The sequence below is a fragment of the Oncorhynchus gorbuscha genome, linkage group LG15 (genome assembly GCF_021184085.1).
Source record: "Oncorhynchus gorbuscha isolate QuinsamMale2020 ecotype Even-year linkage group LG15, OgorEven_v1.0, whole genome shotgun sequence".
Lineage (NCBI taxonomy): Eukaryota > Metazoa > Chordata > Actinopteri > Salmoniformes > Salmonidae > Oncorhynchus > Oncorhynchus gorbuscha.
The window spans coordinates 19721950-19739169 of record NC_060187.1 but is presented as its reverse complement, the minus strand read 5'-3'; the positions used below and the strand labels follow the sequence as shown (position 1 = coordinate 19739169).

General features: G+C 46.8%; 1 protein-coding gene across 1 annotated transcript in view; it reads left to right on the top strand.

Moving 5' to 3' along the window:
- Positions 1 to 13062, top strand: part of adcy1a (adenylate cyclase 1a) — a 113860-nt gene extending 100798 nt beyond the window's left edge. The window contains exons 12-20 of the mRNA XM_046301306.1: positions 890 to 979; positions 1156 to 1439; positions 1683 to 1809; positions 2157 to 2273; positions 5735 to 5881; positions 8738 to 8836; positions 10365 to 10479; positions 11237 to 11361; positions 11505 to 13062. Coding sequence (XP_046157262.1) covers positions 890 to 979; positions 1156 to 1439; positions 1683 to 1809; positions 2157 to 2273; positions 5735 to 5881; positions 8738 to 8836; positions 10365 to 10479; positions 11237 to 11361; positions 11505 to 11852 — 1452 coding nt within the window. The 3' untranslated portion in view covers positions 11853 to 13062. The remainder of the gene's footprint in view (positions 1 to 889; positions 980 to 1155; positions 1440 to 1682; positions 1810 to 2156; positions 2274 to 5734; positions 5882 to 8737; positions 8837 to 10364; positions 10480 to 11236; positions 11362 to 11504) is intronic.
- Positions 13063 to 17220: the final 4158 nt, after the last annotated feature.

Sequence of the window (17220 nt, the reverse complement as noted above, 5' to 3'; positions counted from 1 at the left end):
CAGAACAGCTGACATAACGTGTCATATATAACCTGTTATAATATGTCAGAACAGCTGACATAACGTGTCATATATAACCTGTTATAATATGGTCATAGTACTGTAATGACGTATATATTTAGACCATTATTTTATGGCTGGTTATGACATCTTTATAAGAGTGTCAAAACCCAGAAAACCTACCACATAAGGAAAAACATTCCATTACACCATAGCCAACGCATCAATGGTATGTTTGTTATATATTAGAAATGAAATTGACCATGTTAAATTATCATTGTAATTGAGCACACACTAATGTCAGACATGCACCTACCCCAGTGCTCTGGTGCTGATGACTGGGATGAATGCAGGAGCATATTTCAGGAGCAGGACAGGACACCCTCTTTGTGACTGATGACTGATATAAAGACATGTACGTGACAGGCCTCTCTGGCCTATATGATTATGATGGTCATAAAAGCTCTTTTTTTTGTAGGTGTCATAACCAGCCATAAAATAACGCAATATATGTCACAACAGGTGTAAACATATTGGTCATATTATGACAAGTTATGTCAGCTGTTATGACATATTATGACTTGGTTATGACTGTGTCATAACGTGTTATGATGCTGGGTGTCAAGATAAGTGTTACCAACAAAACACAGGGTTATACCTATAGGCCCCTCTCCTCCTCTCCTCCTCTATAGTAGTGTGGTGTCTGTGGAGTGGACTTACAGCCTGTCCCCCCTCCAGTCATTTTACTCCTCTCACAGAGAGAGACTCATTCTCTTTTCAGACTCTGTTCGCTTTTCCGCTCCCCAGTAATGACAAGATGCATAAAACTATCATTTAGATAAACTGGTACTTCAACTCTTCGTTCTCCATCTCCCTCTCCTCGGTTTAGTGTTTTCCAGGGTGTCTCACCATTCAGATCCGAACAGCGCTCTGTGTGTTTCTAGTCCTGTTGACCTACTCTGTCACCCAAGCATGTGTGGTAAGTGTGTGTGTTTATAAGTCATCATGTTCGTTTGAAATCTGTTCACTCTAAGGCATGTTTTAAAACGCAGGTTAGCGCCACTATTAGAGATCCTTTCCCCTCATAATCTCTCCCTCTCTTTTTAACTCGTCTCCTTCCCCTTTTACCCCTCACCCTTTTCCAACCTCCTCCAGGTGAGCTGTTTACCCTGGGTCTGGATTATGGGAGGTAACTCTAGTAGCAGCTCCGTGGAGACTGTTTCCATGGACACGCCGAGCGAGCCAGGGCCAATGAACAGTACGGTAGCGGAGGGGGTGGGTCCGAACGTTTCCTACGCTCTCCTCTCCTGCGTGGCCGGAACTCTCACCGTCATCCCTTACCTCCGCGTCTCCTCGCTACCTAAGATACTCCTGCTCTTCCTTCTCTCAGTCCTTTACACCATTACCATGGAGACCAGCGGGTACCGCATCGCCGTGGGGTAAGGGGGCGGGTGCTCGGGTGAGAGGAGTGTGGTTCGATATGAGCAGGGTATGCTTTATCGGTAAGTTTGGTAAGCGTGTGTTTTAATGCAGTGTGTGTGTGTGTGTGTGTGTGTGTGTGTGTGTGTGTGTGTGTGTGTGTGTGTGTGTGTGTGTGTGTGTGTGTGTGTGTGTGTGTGTGTGTGTGTGTGTGTGTGTGTGTGTGTGTGTGTGTGTGTGTGTGTGTGTGTGTGTGTGTGTAGGGGAGGTTTGCTCCATCCTCGGCGGTATGATCCAGTGCTGGGTCTCCTGTTGTTTACTGTAGCTCTGGCTCTACACTGTAGACAACTGGACCTCAAACTACGCCTAGACTACCTGTGGGCCACTCAGGTGAGTGTTTGTGTGTGTATTTGCGTATATGTGTGTCTGTGAGTCATTAGTGTTTGTGAGTCATTACCCCCCTCTAGTGATGAGGAAAAGCTATTACAGCTGAAATAGACTACTTTGTGAGCTCCAAGTGAAAACCAAGCCCCCTTTTTGGATATCGCTACAAACTAAAGGACTATCACTCTTTCATTATGTCTGTATCTAGGTGTGTTGGTTATTTGTTGGTTGAAACCCAAATGGCACCCTATCCCTATGTAGTGCACTACTTTTGACCAGAGCCATATAAGGAATAGGTTGCCATACTATACTAATACATGTAACATGTTTTTGTTTCCATGTATTTTGTGCAGGCAGAGGAGGAGAGAGGCGACATGGAGAAGGTGAAGTTGGACAACAAGAGGATCCTGTTCAATCTCCTACCTGCACACGTTGCGCAGCACTTCCTCATGTCCAACCCCCGCAACATGGTGAGTCTCACCCCCGTCCCCCTCTCTCCCTGTCCCCCCATCACCCTGTCTCCCTGCATCTCGTCCCCCTATTCCCCCGTCCCCCTTATGCCTTGTCCCCCGTTCCCCCGCACCTCATTCCCCTGTTCCCCCTACGCCTCGTCCCACTGTTCCGCCTGCCCCACCTGTGCCTTGCCCCCCCGTTCCCCCGCACCTCATTCCCCTGTTCCCCCTACGCCTCGTCCCACTGTTCCGCCTGCCCCACCTGTGCCTTGTTCCCCCGTTCCCCCGCACCTCATTCCCCTGTTCCCCCTACGCCTCGTCCCACTGTTCCGCCTGCCCCACCTGTGCCTTGTCCCCCGTTCCCCCGCACCTCATTCCCCTGTTCCCCCTACGCCTCGTCCCACTGTTCCGCCTGCCCCACCTGTGCCTTGTCCCACAGTTCCCCCGCACCTCATTCCCCTGTTCCCCCTATGCCTCGTCCCACTGTTCCGCCTGCCCCACCTGTGCCTTTTCCCCCGTTCCCCCGCACCTCATTCCCCTGTTCCCCCTACGCCTCGTCCCACTGTTTCGCCTGCCCCACCTGTGCCTTGTCCCCCCGTTCCCCCGCACCTCATTCCCCTGTTCCCCCTACGCCTCGTCCCACTGTTCCGCCTGCCCCACCTGTGCCTTGTCCCCCAGTTCCCCCGCACCTCATTCCCCTGTTCCCCCTACGCCTCGTCCCACTGTTCCGCCTGCCCCACCTGTGCCTTGTCCCCCCGTTCCCCCGCACCTCATTCCCCTGTTCCCCCTACGCCTCGTCCCACTGTTCCGCCTGCCCCACCTGTGCCTTGTCCCCCAGTTCCCCCGCACCTCATTCCCCTGTTCCCCCTACGCCTCGTCCCACTGTTCCGCCTGCCCCACCTGTGCCTTTTCCCCCGTTCCCCCGCACCTCATTCCCCTGTTCCCCCTACGCCTCGTCCCACTGTTCCGCCTGCCCCACCTGTGCCTTGTCCCCCAGTTCCCCCGCACCTCATTCCCCTGTTCCCCCTACGCCTCGTCCCACTGTTCCGCCTGCCCCACCTGTGCCTTGTCCCCCAGTTCCCCCGCACCTCATTCCCCTGTTCCCCCTACGCCTCGTCCCACTGTTCCGCCTGCCCCACCTGTGCCTTGTCCCCCGTTCCCCCGCACCTCATTCCCCTGTTCCCCCTATGCCTCGTCCCACTGTTCCGCCTGCCCCACCTGTGCCTTGTCCCCCGTTCCCCCGCACCTCATTCCCCTGTTCCCCCTACGCCTCGTCCCACTGTTCCGCCTGCCCCACCTGTGCCTTGTCCCACAGTTCCCCCGCACCTCATTCCCCTGTTCCCCCTATGCCTCGTCCCACTGTTCCGCCTGCCCCACCTGTGCCTTGTCCCCCAGTTCCCCCTACGCCTCGTCCCACTGTTCCGCCTGCCCCACCTGTGCCCAGTTCCCCCTACGCCTCGTCCCACTGTTCCGCCTGCCCCACCTGTGCCTTGTCCCCCCGTTCCCCCGCACCTCATTCCCCTGTTCCCCCTACACCTCGTCCCACTGTTCCGCCTGCCCCACCTGTGCCTTGTCCCACAGTTCCCCCGCACCTCATTCCCCTGTTCCCCCTATGCCTCGTCCCACTGTTCCGCCTGCCCCACCTGTGCCTTGTCCCCCAGTTCCCCCTACGCCTCGTCCCACTGTTCCGCCTGCCCCACCTGTGCCCAGTTCCCCCTACGCCTCGTCCCACTGTTCCGCCTGCCCCACCTGTGCCTTGTCCCCCCGTTCCCCCGCATCTCATTCCCCTGTTCCCCCTACGCCTCGTCCCACTGTTCCGCCTGCCCCACCTGTGCCTTGTCCCCCAGTTCCCCCGCACCTCATTCCCCTGTTCCCCCTACGCCTCGTCCCACTGTTCCGCCTGCCCCACCTGTGCCTTGTCCCCCGTTCCCCCTGTGCTTCGTCCCCCTGTTCCCCCTACGCCTCGTCCCACTGTTCCGCCTGCCCCACCTGTGCCTTGTCCCCCAGTTCCCCCTGTGCTTCGTCCCCCTGTCCCTGCCATTCCCTGCTAGGTCATCTCCCGTTTGGGTAGTGGTGCATTTGAGTAGCTGGCTGGTGTGATCATGTCATTTTGAGGTCATGTTTGGGTTGAAGTGTGATCTGACCGCATCATGACGTGGTCATGTTTGGGTTGAAGTGTGATCTGACTGCATCATGACGTGGTCATGTTTGGGTTGAAGTGTGATCTGACCGCATCATGACGTGGTCATGTTTGGGTTGAAGTGTGATCTGACCGCATCATGACGTGGTCATGTTTGGGTTGAAGTGTGATCTGACCGCATCATGACGTGGTCATGTTTTGATGTTGCCTGAGAGCTTTTGAACAGTAAATGTTAAGAATTGCCTCTTTCTTTTACCTCTTTTTGCGGTTTGGTTGCACTTTGGTTGTGGTTTGGTCGTGGTTGTGGTTGATATTTGTTTGTGGTTTGGTTGGGGTTTGGTTAAGGTGAGATGTGACAGGTTCTCCGTCGTTGTGTCTGCTGATTGATCAATATCCGTTCTAATGATGTCTGTTCCACTCCCAGGACCCTCCCACTCCCCCCTCTCAGGAAGAGGAAGTGATTAAATCAAACATCCTGTAGACTTCCCAACCAGGACACGTATATTCCCGTCACTGACTTTTTTGTAAACAGTGGAACCAGGAAGTGACCCTGGGACAGTTGTTACAGGGGTGGTAGAACAGGTTCTAGAGAAAGGGAGAGAGAGGATAGTTTTTACATAGGGTTAACAGTACAGGTCCTGCAGTGGCCTGTCATATTGGTACAGTGTGTTGATGGCAATAGGGATACCGGGAACAGCGGTCACCCTTAAACCCTTGAATGTTGTAGAATGATTACATTTCTCCATCACATGTATCCCTGTGTCCATCAATGCACTGTACCAATATGCCAGGGCGCTGTAGGACCTGTTCTGCCACCCCTGTAACAACTGTCCCAGGACCAGTGTAATAGCCCTATCTAGCTCTGGTTGTCTGTCTACCTCTATTCTAGGACATGTACTGTTAACCCTCTGTAACAACTGTCTCAGGACCTGCTCATATCTGTGTATTAGCCCTATCTGACTTTTAGTTCCTCGTATCTGTACTATGACATGTACTGTTAACCGTCTATAACTGTCTGAAGACCTGTTAATACCTGTGCAATAGCCCTATGTAAGTCTTGTTTCGTGTCTACCTATCTGCCTCCCTGTTTTAGAACCTGTACTGTTATAACCATGTAACAACTGCCCCAGGACCTGTGTATATAACGAGCCTATCTGATCTAGGATTGGTACTGTTAACTCTGCAATAACTGTTCTTTCAGGGTGATGAACCATCTAACGTCAAGTTGTAAAATCCTGAAATTTTCCTTTAACCCTTTGTAAAAACTGTTTCAGGACCTGTTAATACCTGTGTAATAGTCCTATCTAACTGCTAGGTTCCCTGTCTGAATCTGTGTTAGGACCTGTACTACCAGTCGTATAGTCAGGTAGGAGTGCTGTTTGCCTCCATCGCTAATTTCAATGACTTCTACATTGAGCTGGACGGCAACAACATGGGAGTGGAGTGTCTCAGGCTGCTCAACGAGATCATCGCAGACTTTGATGAGGTGAGGCATCCCAAATGGCACCCTATTCCCTATTTAGTGCTCTGCTTTTGTCCAGAGCCCAACATTTGTTTATTTTATTTGCAAAAAAAAAGATAATCGAAAAACAAACAGTGCAGATACTTCTGGTAACAGAGCCCAAATGGCACCCGATTCCCTATATAGTGCACTACTTTTGACCAGGGCCCTATGGCACCTTATTTATTGTATAGTCCTATGGACCCTGGTCAAAAGCAGTGCATAGGGAATAGGGTGCCAATTGGAATGTGGACCAACATCTCCTCTACTTTCATGTTCTACTGTTCCATGTGTACTGACAGTGTTGACATGAGTTCCATGTGTCCTGTCAGTGTTGACATTAGTTCCATGTGTACTGACAGTGTTGTGTTGACATGACATTAGTTCCAGTTCCATGTGTTCCTGACAGTGTTGACATGAGTTCCATGTGTACTGACAGTGTTGACATGAGTTCCATGTGTACTGACAGTGTTGACATAGTTCCATGTTCCAGTGTTGACATAGTTCCTACTGACAGTGTTGACATGAGTTCCATGTGTACTGACAGTGTTGACATGAGTTCCATGTGTACTGACAGTGTTGACATGAGTTCCATGTGTACTGACAGTGTTGACATGAGTTCCATGTGTACTGACAGTGTTGACATGAGTTCCATGTGTACTGACAGTGTTGACATGAGTTCCACTGACAGTGTTGACATGAGTTCCATGTGTACTGACAGTGTTGAGTTCCATGTGTACTGACAGTGTTGACATGAGTTCCATGTGTACTGACAGTGTTGACATGAGTTCCATGTGTACTGACAGTGTTGACATGAGTTCCATGTGTACTGACAGTGTTGACATGAGTTCCATGTGTACTGACAGTGTTGACATTAGTTCCATGTGTACTGACAGTGTTGACATGAGTTCCATGTGTACTGACAGTGTTGACATGAGTTCCATGTGTACTGACAGTGTTGACATGAGTTCCATGTGTACTGACAGTGTTGACATGAGTTCCATGTGTACTGACAGTGTTGACATGAGTTCCATGTGTACTGACAGTGTTGACATGAGTTCCATGTGTACTGACAGTGTTGACATGAGTTCCATGTGTACTGACAGTGTTGACATGAGTTCCATGTGTACTGACAGTGTTGACATGAGTTCCATGTGTACTGACAGTGTTGACATGAGTTCCATGTGTACTGACAGTGTTGACATGAGTTCCATGTGTACTGACAGTGTTGACATGAGTTCCATGTGTACTGACAGTGTTGACATGAGTTCCATGTGTACTGACAGTGTTGACATGAGTTCCATGTGTACTGACAGTGTTGACATTAGTTCCATGTGTACTGACAGTGTTGACATGAGTTCCATGTGTACTGACAGTGTTGACATGAGTTCCATGTGTACTGACAGTGTTGACATTAGTTCCATGTGTACTGACAGTGTTGACATGAGTTCCATGTGTACTGACAGTGTTGACATGAGTTCCATGTGTACTGACAGTGTTGACATGAGTTCCATGTGTACTGACAGTGTTGACAGTGTTGACATGAGTTCCATGTGTACTGACAGTGTTGACATTAGTTCCATGTGTACTGACAGTGTTGACATGAGTTCCATGTGTACTGACAGTGTTGACATTAGTGTTCCATGTGTACTGACAGTGTTGACATTAGTTCCATGTGTACTGACAGTGTTGACATGAGTTCCATGTGTACTGACAGTGTTGACATGAGTTCCATGTGTACTGACAGTGTTGACATGAGTTCCATGTGTACTGACAGTGTTGACATTAGTTCCATGTGTACTGACAGTGTTGACATGAGTTCCATGTGTACTGACAGTGTTGACATGAGTTCCATGTGTACTGACAGTGTTGACATGAGTTCCATGTGTACTGACAGTGTTGACATGAGTTCCATGTGTTACTGAGTTCCAGTGTTGACATGAGTTCCATGTGTACTGACAGTGTTGACATGAGTTCCATGTGTACTGACAGTGTTGACATGAGTTCCATGTGTACTGACAGTGTTGACATGAGTTCCATGTGTACTGACAGTGTTGACATGAGTTCCATGTGTACTGACAGTGTTGACATGAGTTCCATGTGTACTGACAGTGTTGACATGAGTTCCATGTGTACTGACAGTGTTGACATTAGTTCCATGTGTACTGACAGTGTTGACATGAGTTCCATGTGTACTGACAGTGTTGACATGAGTTCCATGTGTACTGACAGTGTTGACATGAGTTCCATGTGTACTGACAGTGTTGACATGAGTTCCATGTGTACTGACAGTGTTGACATGAGTTCCATGTGTACTGACAGTGTTGACATGAGTTCCATGTGTACTGACAGTGTTGACATGAGTTCCATGTGTACTGACAGTGTTGACATGAGTTGCATGTGTACTGAGTCAGATATTATAGTGGTCAGATATTATAGTGGTGGTGTGATCATACAGTTTATTCATTGCTCTCTTCAGGGAGAGGAAGATATTCATGTGGGGAGGAGGTTGGTTTGGCTGAAAGTTGATTACAGGGTTGGGGTTTGAATTGAAGGCAGTCAATTCAGGAAGTAAACTTTCCAAAAGTTCCAATTCCATACTTGAAAACATTTGATCTATTTTTAACGACTTCTCAATGATCTGAAAAAAAAGCTATGAATGTCTAAAGTTTGTCCATTTGTTTTTGTCTTTTAAAAATCAAATCGCTTCCTGAATTGACTGACTTCAATTGGAATGAACCCAACCCTGGCTTGTTATTTCTAATGCTTACTGGTCACGTCTCTCTCATAACTCTCTGTATACCTATATATAATTACCTTTCTCTCTCCCTCTGCCTGTAGCTGATGGACAAAGAGTGCTATAAGGACATTGAGAAGATCAAAACTATCGGCAGCACATACATGGCTGCAGTAGGCCTGGTCCCTACCACTGGCTCCAAGGTACACTTAACTTGTGTGTGTGTGTGTGTGTGTGTGTGTGTGTGTGTGTGTGTGTGTGTGTGTGTGTGTGTGTGTGTGTGTGTGTGTGTGTGTGTGTGTGTGTGTGTGTGTGTGTGTGTGTGTGTGTGTGTGTGTGTGTGTGTGTGTGTGTGTGTGTGTGTGTGTGTGTGACCTCAATACAAACCGCTTCTGGAGACCCAAATCCATGGGGCCTCAGATACTGATTTCTTTGCATGAAGTTTCCACCTTCCAAATTCTATATGAGAGAGAGACATCGAGAGAGAGACATTGAGAGAGTGAGAGACATTGAGAGAGAGATATCGAGAGACAGAGAGATAGATAGAGACAGAGAGATAGAAAGACAGATGGAGAGAGACATTGAGAGAGAGAGAGACATTGAGAGAGAGAGAGACATTGAGAGAGAGAGAGACAGACAGACAGACAGACAGACAGACAGACAGACAGACAGACAGACAGACAGACAGACAGACAGACAGACAGACAGACAGACAGACAGACAGACAGACAGACAGACAGACAGACAGACAGACAGACAGACAGACAGACAGACAGACAGACAGACAGACAGACAGACAGACAGACAGATAGTGTGAGAGAGAGAGAGACAGGGAGAGATAGATAGATATATACTGAGATAGAGAGGGAGAGAGAGAGAGATAGATATATATAGAGAGATAAGTAGTGACTTATCAACTTCTCTAATGTCTTGTTTCTTTCGAGATGTCTCTTTGTGTGTGTGTATGTGTGTTTATGTTTGTGTGTGTGTTTATGTGTGTGTGCAACAAGATATCAAGGTCTGGCTTCAGTTTTCAACGTTTGTCCAGGGAGGGGGATAGACGTTGAGTTTTAACAGTTAAATTGAGTCGTTCATTCTGATTGGTTAAGTTGAGATAGGGTTTTGATTGGTTAAGGTTTTGATAGGGTTAAAAGCCCAGCATGCCACTGGGACTGAACCCTCAGAGCCGGAGTTCTAGCAAGCCGTGAGCCTACTAGTGTTGTCACGAACATGTTGACTTCGATACCAGTACCAGAGACATTGAGAGAGAGAGAAAGAGAGACATTGAGAGAGAGAGACAGAGAGACATTGAGAGAGAGAGAAAGAGAGACATTGAGAGAGAGAGACAGAGAGAGACATTGAGAGAGAGAGACAGAGAGAGAGACAGAGAGAGAGAGACAGAGAGAGAGAGAGAGAGACATTGAGAGATGAAGAGAGAGAGACTGAGAGAGAAAAGAGAGAGAGAGAGAGACAGAGAGAGAGGATTAAACGTTACTGTAGTGTAAGTATGTCTGCCTTTTATAAAACCCTCTTCTGGCTTTACATTAAATCCTCGAAGGTGGACAAACAAAGCAGTCATTTTGAGACTTAAATCCAAACTTTACGCAAATGTCACAGTTTGTGAGCCGGCAATATTTTAAATCCTTATGGTATGAGCTGCATTAGATAACTTTCTTCATAGTTTTTTTCCATTTTGTACTTAATTCTCACCTCTTGTCTTGTGATTTCAAGGCTAAGAAGTCCACCTCCTCACACTTATGCACAGTGGCAGATTTTGCTGTTGAGATGTATGATGTACTGGATGCCATCAACTACCAGTCGTATAACGACTTTGTCTTGAGAGTGGGTGAGTGAAAACACACACACACGAACACGAATGCATGCATGTACACATGCACACATGCACACATGCACACATGCACACAGACGAACAGGCACACAAACACACACGTACCCCCGCCCCCCCCCACACACACACACACACATACACAAATAAACACACACAGACAGACACACACAGGTCCACACAGAGTGTTGTGAGAGTCAATGCGTAAAGCTGTGACCTTTGACAGTCCGTCAGCACCATGAAGAGCCTTGTGACAGGAAGCGTGTCACAGGGAGACGTGAGGGGTTGACACTAGTTACCACAGCCACAAAGTCTTTATCGTAAAAATTAATATACATATATACTTTCATATATACATTAATATATATGAAATATAATATATATAAATATATTTAATATATATAAAATGGGCTTTTTTGTCTTAAATTAAGGTTAGGGTTAGGTATAAGGTTAGCAGTGTGGTTAAGGTTAGGGTTATGGTTAGGGTTCGATTTAAAATCAGATTTTAAGAAAATAACTTGTGGAAATAGGCAGGGTTTAACCGTGATCATGACTTTGGCTGTGGTAACTAGTAATATCCAACCTTGGTTTCAATTGTATTTGTTATCTTGTTTGGAACCTGAACCTGCTAGTTTGTCACTGTATTGCCTGATGTACACACTTCCATACTGTCAGCAGACTCTGTGTGTGTGTGTGTGTGCGTGCGTGCGTGCGTGTGTGTGTGTGCGTGTGCGTGTGTGTGTGCGTGTGTGTGTAGGTATTAACGTGGGTCCAGTAGTAGCAGGAGTGATTGGAGCACGGAGGCCTCAGTATGATATCTGGGGGAACACAGTCAACGTGGCCAGCAGGATGGACACCACCGGACTACCTGGCAAGATACAGGTACAGCACCCCAAACACACACAAATGTACAGACACACGCACACACAATCACACACACATAAAGCACACAGATGCACACACACACACTATGCAGGTGATCATTCAGCTGTCATTTGTTATCATGTGTTCTACATTACCCCCAGGTGACAGAAGATGTGCAGCGCATCATTAAGGGTCAATATGACTTTGTGTGCCGTGGCAAGGTCAGCGTCAAGGGCAAAGGACAGATGCTTACCTACTTCCTGGAGGGGCGGATCCCCGGCAGAGGGTCACAGCACCAGCCCAGGAACCTAGATCGCTCCCGGACAAGTCTTTTCAACCGTTCAGCCATTAGCAACATCTGCACCAAACTGAGCCCCGCCCCCACCATGACCATCTATTCCACGATGCGAAACCCCACCCCCGGCACAGCCACTGTAGCAACCACCTCCACAAACAGCACCATCCTCTACCTGCCCTCTGTGGCTGTTCCCACGGCGATGGAGGTGTGAGTGAGTGGCTGACATGAAGACTGTCTCCATAGTGACCAAGGAATCTCCCTTGACAGATAGAGAGTGGAGATCAAGAGAGAGATAGAATAGAGCTGTTAGAAAGTCACTGAAAGTGAGAGTGAAATAGGGATGAGAGAGAGAGAGGAAGAAGGAGCGGGTTCCACTTTACTGGACTGTCACAAGAGAATGTGGTTCCACTTTACTGGACTGTCACTAGAGAATGTGGTTCCACTTTACTGGACTGTCACTAGAGAATGTGGTTCCACTTTCCTGGACTGTCACTAGAAAATGTTGTTCCACCTTACTGGACTGTCACTAGAGAATGTGGTTCCACTTTACTGGACTGTCACTAGAGAACGTGGTTCCACTTTACTGGACTGTCACTAGAGAATGTGGTTCCACTTTACTGGACTGTCACTAGAGAACGTGGTTCCAATTTACTGGACTGTCACTAGAGAATGTGGTTCCACCTTACTGGACTGTCACCAGAGAATGTGGTTCCACTTTACTGGACTGTCACTAGAGAATGTGGTTCCACTTTACTGGACTGTCACTAGAGAATGTGGTTCCACTTTACTGAACTGTCACTAGAGAATGTGGTTCCACTTTACTGGACTGTCACTAGAGAATGTGGTTCCACTTTACTAGACTGTCACTAGAGAATGTGGTTCCACTTTACTGGACTGTCACTAGAGAATGTGGTTCCACTTTACTAGACTGTCACTAGAGAATGTGGTTCCACTTTACTGGACTGTCACTAGAGAATGTGGTTCCACTTTACTAGACTGTCACTAGAGAATGTGGTTCCACTTTACTGGACTGTCACTAGAGAACGTGGTTACACTTTACTGGACTGTCACTAGAGAATGTGGTTCCACTTTACTGGACTGTCACTAGAGAATGTGGTTCCACCTTACTGGCCTGTCACTAGAGAATGTGGTTCCACCTTACTGGCCTGTCACTAGAGAATCTGGTTCCACCTTACTGGACTGTCACTAGAGAACGTGGTTCCACTTTACTGGACTGTCACTAGAGAATGTGGTTAGACTTTACTGGACTGTCACTAGAGAATGTGGTTCCACTTTACTGGACTGTCACTAGAGAATGTGGTTCCACTTTACTGGACTGTCACTAGAGAATGTGGTTCCACTTTACTGGACTGTCACTAGAGAATGTGGTTCCACTTTACTAGACTGTCACTAGAGAATGTGGTTCCACTTTACTGGACTGTCACTAGAGAATGTGGTTCCACTTTACTGGACTGTCACTAGAGAATGTGGTTCCACTTTACTGACTGTCACTAGAGAATGTGGTTCCACTTTACTGGACTGTCACAAGAGAATGTGGTTCCACTTTACTAGACTGTCACTAGAGAATGTGGTTCCACTTTACTGGACTGTCACTAGAGAATGTGGTTCCACTTTACTGGACTGTCACTAGAGAATGTGGTTCCACCTTTCCTGGACTGTCACTAGAAAATGTGGTTCCATTTTACTGGACAGTCACTAGAAAATGTGGTTCCACTTTACTGGACTGTCACTAGAGAATGTGGTTCCACTTTAATGGACTGTCACTAGAGAATGTGGTTCCACTTTACTGGACTTTCACTAGAGAATGTGGTTCCACCTTACTGGACTGTCACTAGAGAATGTGGTTCCACTTTACTGGACTGTCACTAGAGAATGTGGTTCCACTTTACTGGACTGTGACTAGAGAATGTGGTTCCACTTTACTGGACTGTCACTAGAGAATGTGGTTCCACCTTACTGGCCTGTCACTAGAGAATGTGGTTCCACCTTACTGGACTGTCACTAGAGAATGTGGTTCCATTTTACTGGACTGTCACTAGAGAATGTGGTTCCACTTTACTGGACTGTCACTAGAGAATGTGGTTCCACTTTACTGACTGTCACTAGAGAATGTGGTTCCACTTTACTGGACTGTCACTAGAGAATGTGGTTCCACCTTACTGGACTGTCACTAGAGAATGTGGTTCCACTTTACTGGACTGTCACTAGAGAATGTGGTTCCATTTTACAGGACTGTCACTAGAGAATGTGGTTCCACTTTACTGGACTGTCACTAGAGAATGTGGTTCCACTTTACTGGACTGTCACTAGAGAATGTGGTTCCACTTTACTGAACTTAGAGAATGTGGTTCCACTTTACTGGACTGTCACTAGAGAATGTGGTTCCACTTTACTAGACTGTCACTAGAGAATGTGGTTCCACTTTACTGGACTGTCACTAGAGAATGTGGTTCCACTTTACTGGACTGTCACTAGAGAATGTGGTTCCACTTTACTGGACTGTCACTAGAGAATGTGGTTCCACTTTACTGGACTGTCACTAGAGAATGTGGTTCCACTTTACTGGACTGTCACTAGAGAATGTGGTTCCACTTTACTGGACTGTCACTAGAGAATGTGGTTCCACTTTACTGGACTGTCACTAGAGAATGTGGTTCCACTTTACTGGCCTGTCACTAGAGAATGTGGTTCCACCTTACTGGCCTGTCACTAGAGAATCTGGTTCCACCTTACTGGACTGTCACTAGAGAACGTGGTTCCACTTTACTGGACTGTCACTAGAGAATGTGGTTAGACTTTACTGGACTGTCACTAGAGAATGTGGTTCCACTTTACTGGACTGTCACTAGAGCCTGGTTCACTTTACTGGACTGTCACTAGAGAATGTGGTTCCACCTTACTGGACTGTCACTAGAGAATGTGGTTCCACCTTACTGGACTGTCACTAGAGAATGTGGTTCCACTTTACTGGACTGTCACTAGAGAATGTGGTTCCACTTTACTGGACTGTCACTAGAGAATGTGGTTCCACTTTACTGAATTGTCACTAGAGAATGTGGTTTGACTTTACTGGACTGTCACAAGAGAATGTGGTTCCACTTTACTAGACTGTCACTAGAGAATGTGGTTCCACTTTACTGGACTGTCACTAGAGAATGTGGTTCCACTTTACTAGACTGTCACTAGAGAATGTGGTTCCACTTTCCTGGACTGTCACTAGAAAATGTGGTTCCACCTTACTGGACAGTCACTAGAAAATGTGGTTCCACTTTACTGGACTGTGACTAGAGAATGTGGTTCCACTTTAATGGACTGTCACTAGAGAATGTGGTTCGACCTTACTGGACTTTCACTAGAGAATGTGGTTCCACCTTACTGGACTGTCACTAGAGAATGTGGTTCCACTTTACTGGACTGTGACTAGAGAATGTGGTTCCACTTTACTGGACTGTGACTAGAGAATGTGGTTCCACTTTACTGGACTGTCACTAGAGAATGTGGTTCCACCTTACTGGCCTGTCACTAGAGAATGTGGTTCCACCTTACTGGACTGTCACTAGAGAATGTGGTTCCATTTTACAGGACTGTCACTAGAGAACGTGGTTCCACTTTACTGGACTGTCACTAGAGAATGTGGTTCCACTTTACTAGACTGTCACTAGAGAATGTGGTTCCACTTTCCTGGACTGTCACTAGAAAATGTGTTTCCACCTTACTGGACTGTCACTAGAGAATGTGGTTAGACTTTACTGGACTGTCACTAGAGAATGTGGTTCCACTTTACTGGACTGTCACTAGAGAATGTGGTTCCACTTTACTGGACTGTCACTAGAGAATGTGGTTCCACCTTACTGGACTGTCACTAGAGAATGTGGTTCCACCTTACTGGACTGTCACTAGAGAATGTGGTTCCACTTTACTGGACTGTCACTAGAGAATGTGGTTCCATTTTACTGGACTGTCACTAGAGAATGTGGTTCCACTTTACTGAATTGTCACTAGAGAATGTGGTTCGACTTTACTGGACTGTCACTAGAGAATGTGGTTCCACTTTACTAGACTGTCACTAGAGAATGTGGTTCCACTTTACTGGACTGTCACTAGAGAATGTGGTTCCACTTTACTAGACTGTCACTAGAGAATGTGGTTCCACGTTACTGGACTGTCACTAGAGAATGTGGTTCCACTTTACTGGACTGTCACTAGAGAATGTGGTTCCACTTTACTGGACTGTCACTAGAGAATGTGGTTCCACTTTACTGGACTGTCACAGGAGAATGTGGTTCCACTTTAGTGGACTGTCACTAGAGAATGTGGTTCCACCTTACTGGACTGTCACTAGAGAATGTGGTTCCACTTTACTGGACTGTCACTAGATAATGTTGTTCCACTTTACTGGACTGTCACTAGAGAATGTGGTTCCACCTTACTGGACTGTCACTAGAGAATGTGGTTCCACTTTACTGGACTGTCACTAGAGAATGTGGTTCCACTTTACTGGACTGTCACTAGTGAATGTGGTTCCACTTTACTGGACTGTCACTAGAGAATGTGGTTCCACTTTACTGGACTGTCACTAGAGAATGTGGTTCCACTTTACTGGACTGTCACTAGAGAATGTGGTTCCACGGTGCAGACGGACAGAGAAATCGTCCAGGACCCAGTCCTTTCTCTCTCTGTGAGGAAATGGAACTTTAGGATTTTGGTCACTGGCCAGCCAGGCTAGTAGACCACAATTTCTACTAGCCAAAGGTCCTAAATCTGTACCATGCATACTTCACTCGCATGACATTGCTTTCGTCTTACTTTACCTAAAGATTCCCTAACCCTAACCCTAACCCTAACCCACATTATGTAACCCTTCCCTGGTCTTACCTTACCTTACCTAACCTTTCCTTCACCTTACCTTACCTTACCATTCCTTTACCTTACCTTACATAACCATTCCTTTGCCTTACCTTATCTAACCATTCCTTTGCCTTACCTTACCTTACCTAACCATTCCTTTGCCTTACCTTATCTAACCTAACCATTCCTTTGCCTTACCTAACCTAACCATTCCTTTGCCTTACCTTACCTTACCTAACCATTCCTTTGCCTTACCTTACCTTACCTAACCATTCCTTTGCCTTACCTTACCTTACCATTCCCTTACCTTACCTTACCTTACCTTACCTTACCTTACCTTACCTTACCTTACCTTACCATTCCTTTGCCTTACCTTACCTTACCATTCCTTTGCCTTACCTTACCTTACCATTCCTTTACCTTACCTTACCTTACCTTACCTTTACCTTACCTTACCTTACCTTACCTTACCTTACCTTACCTTATCTTACCATTCCTTTGCCTTACCTTACCTAACCATTCCTTTGACTTACCTTACCTTACCTAACCATTCCTTTACCTTACCTAACCATTCCTTTGACTTACCTTACCTTACCTAACCATTCCTTTACCTTACCTAACCTAACCATTCCCTCATCTTACCGTACCTAACCATTCCTTCACCTTATCTAACCTAACCATTCCTTCACCTTATCTAACCTAATCATTCC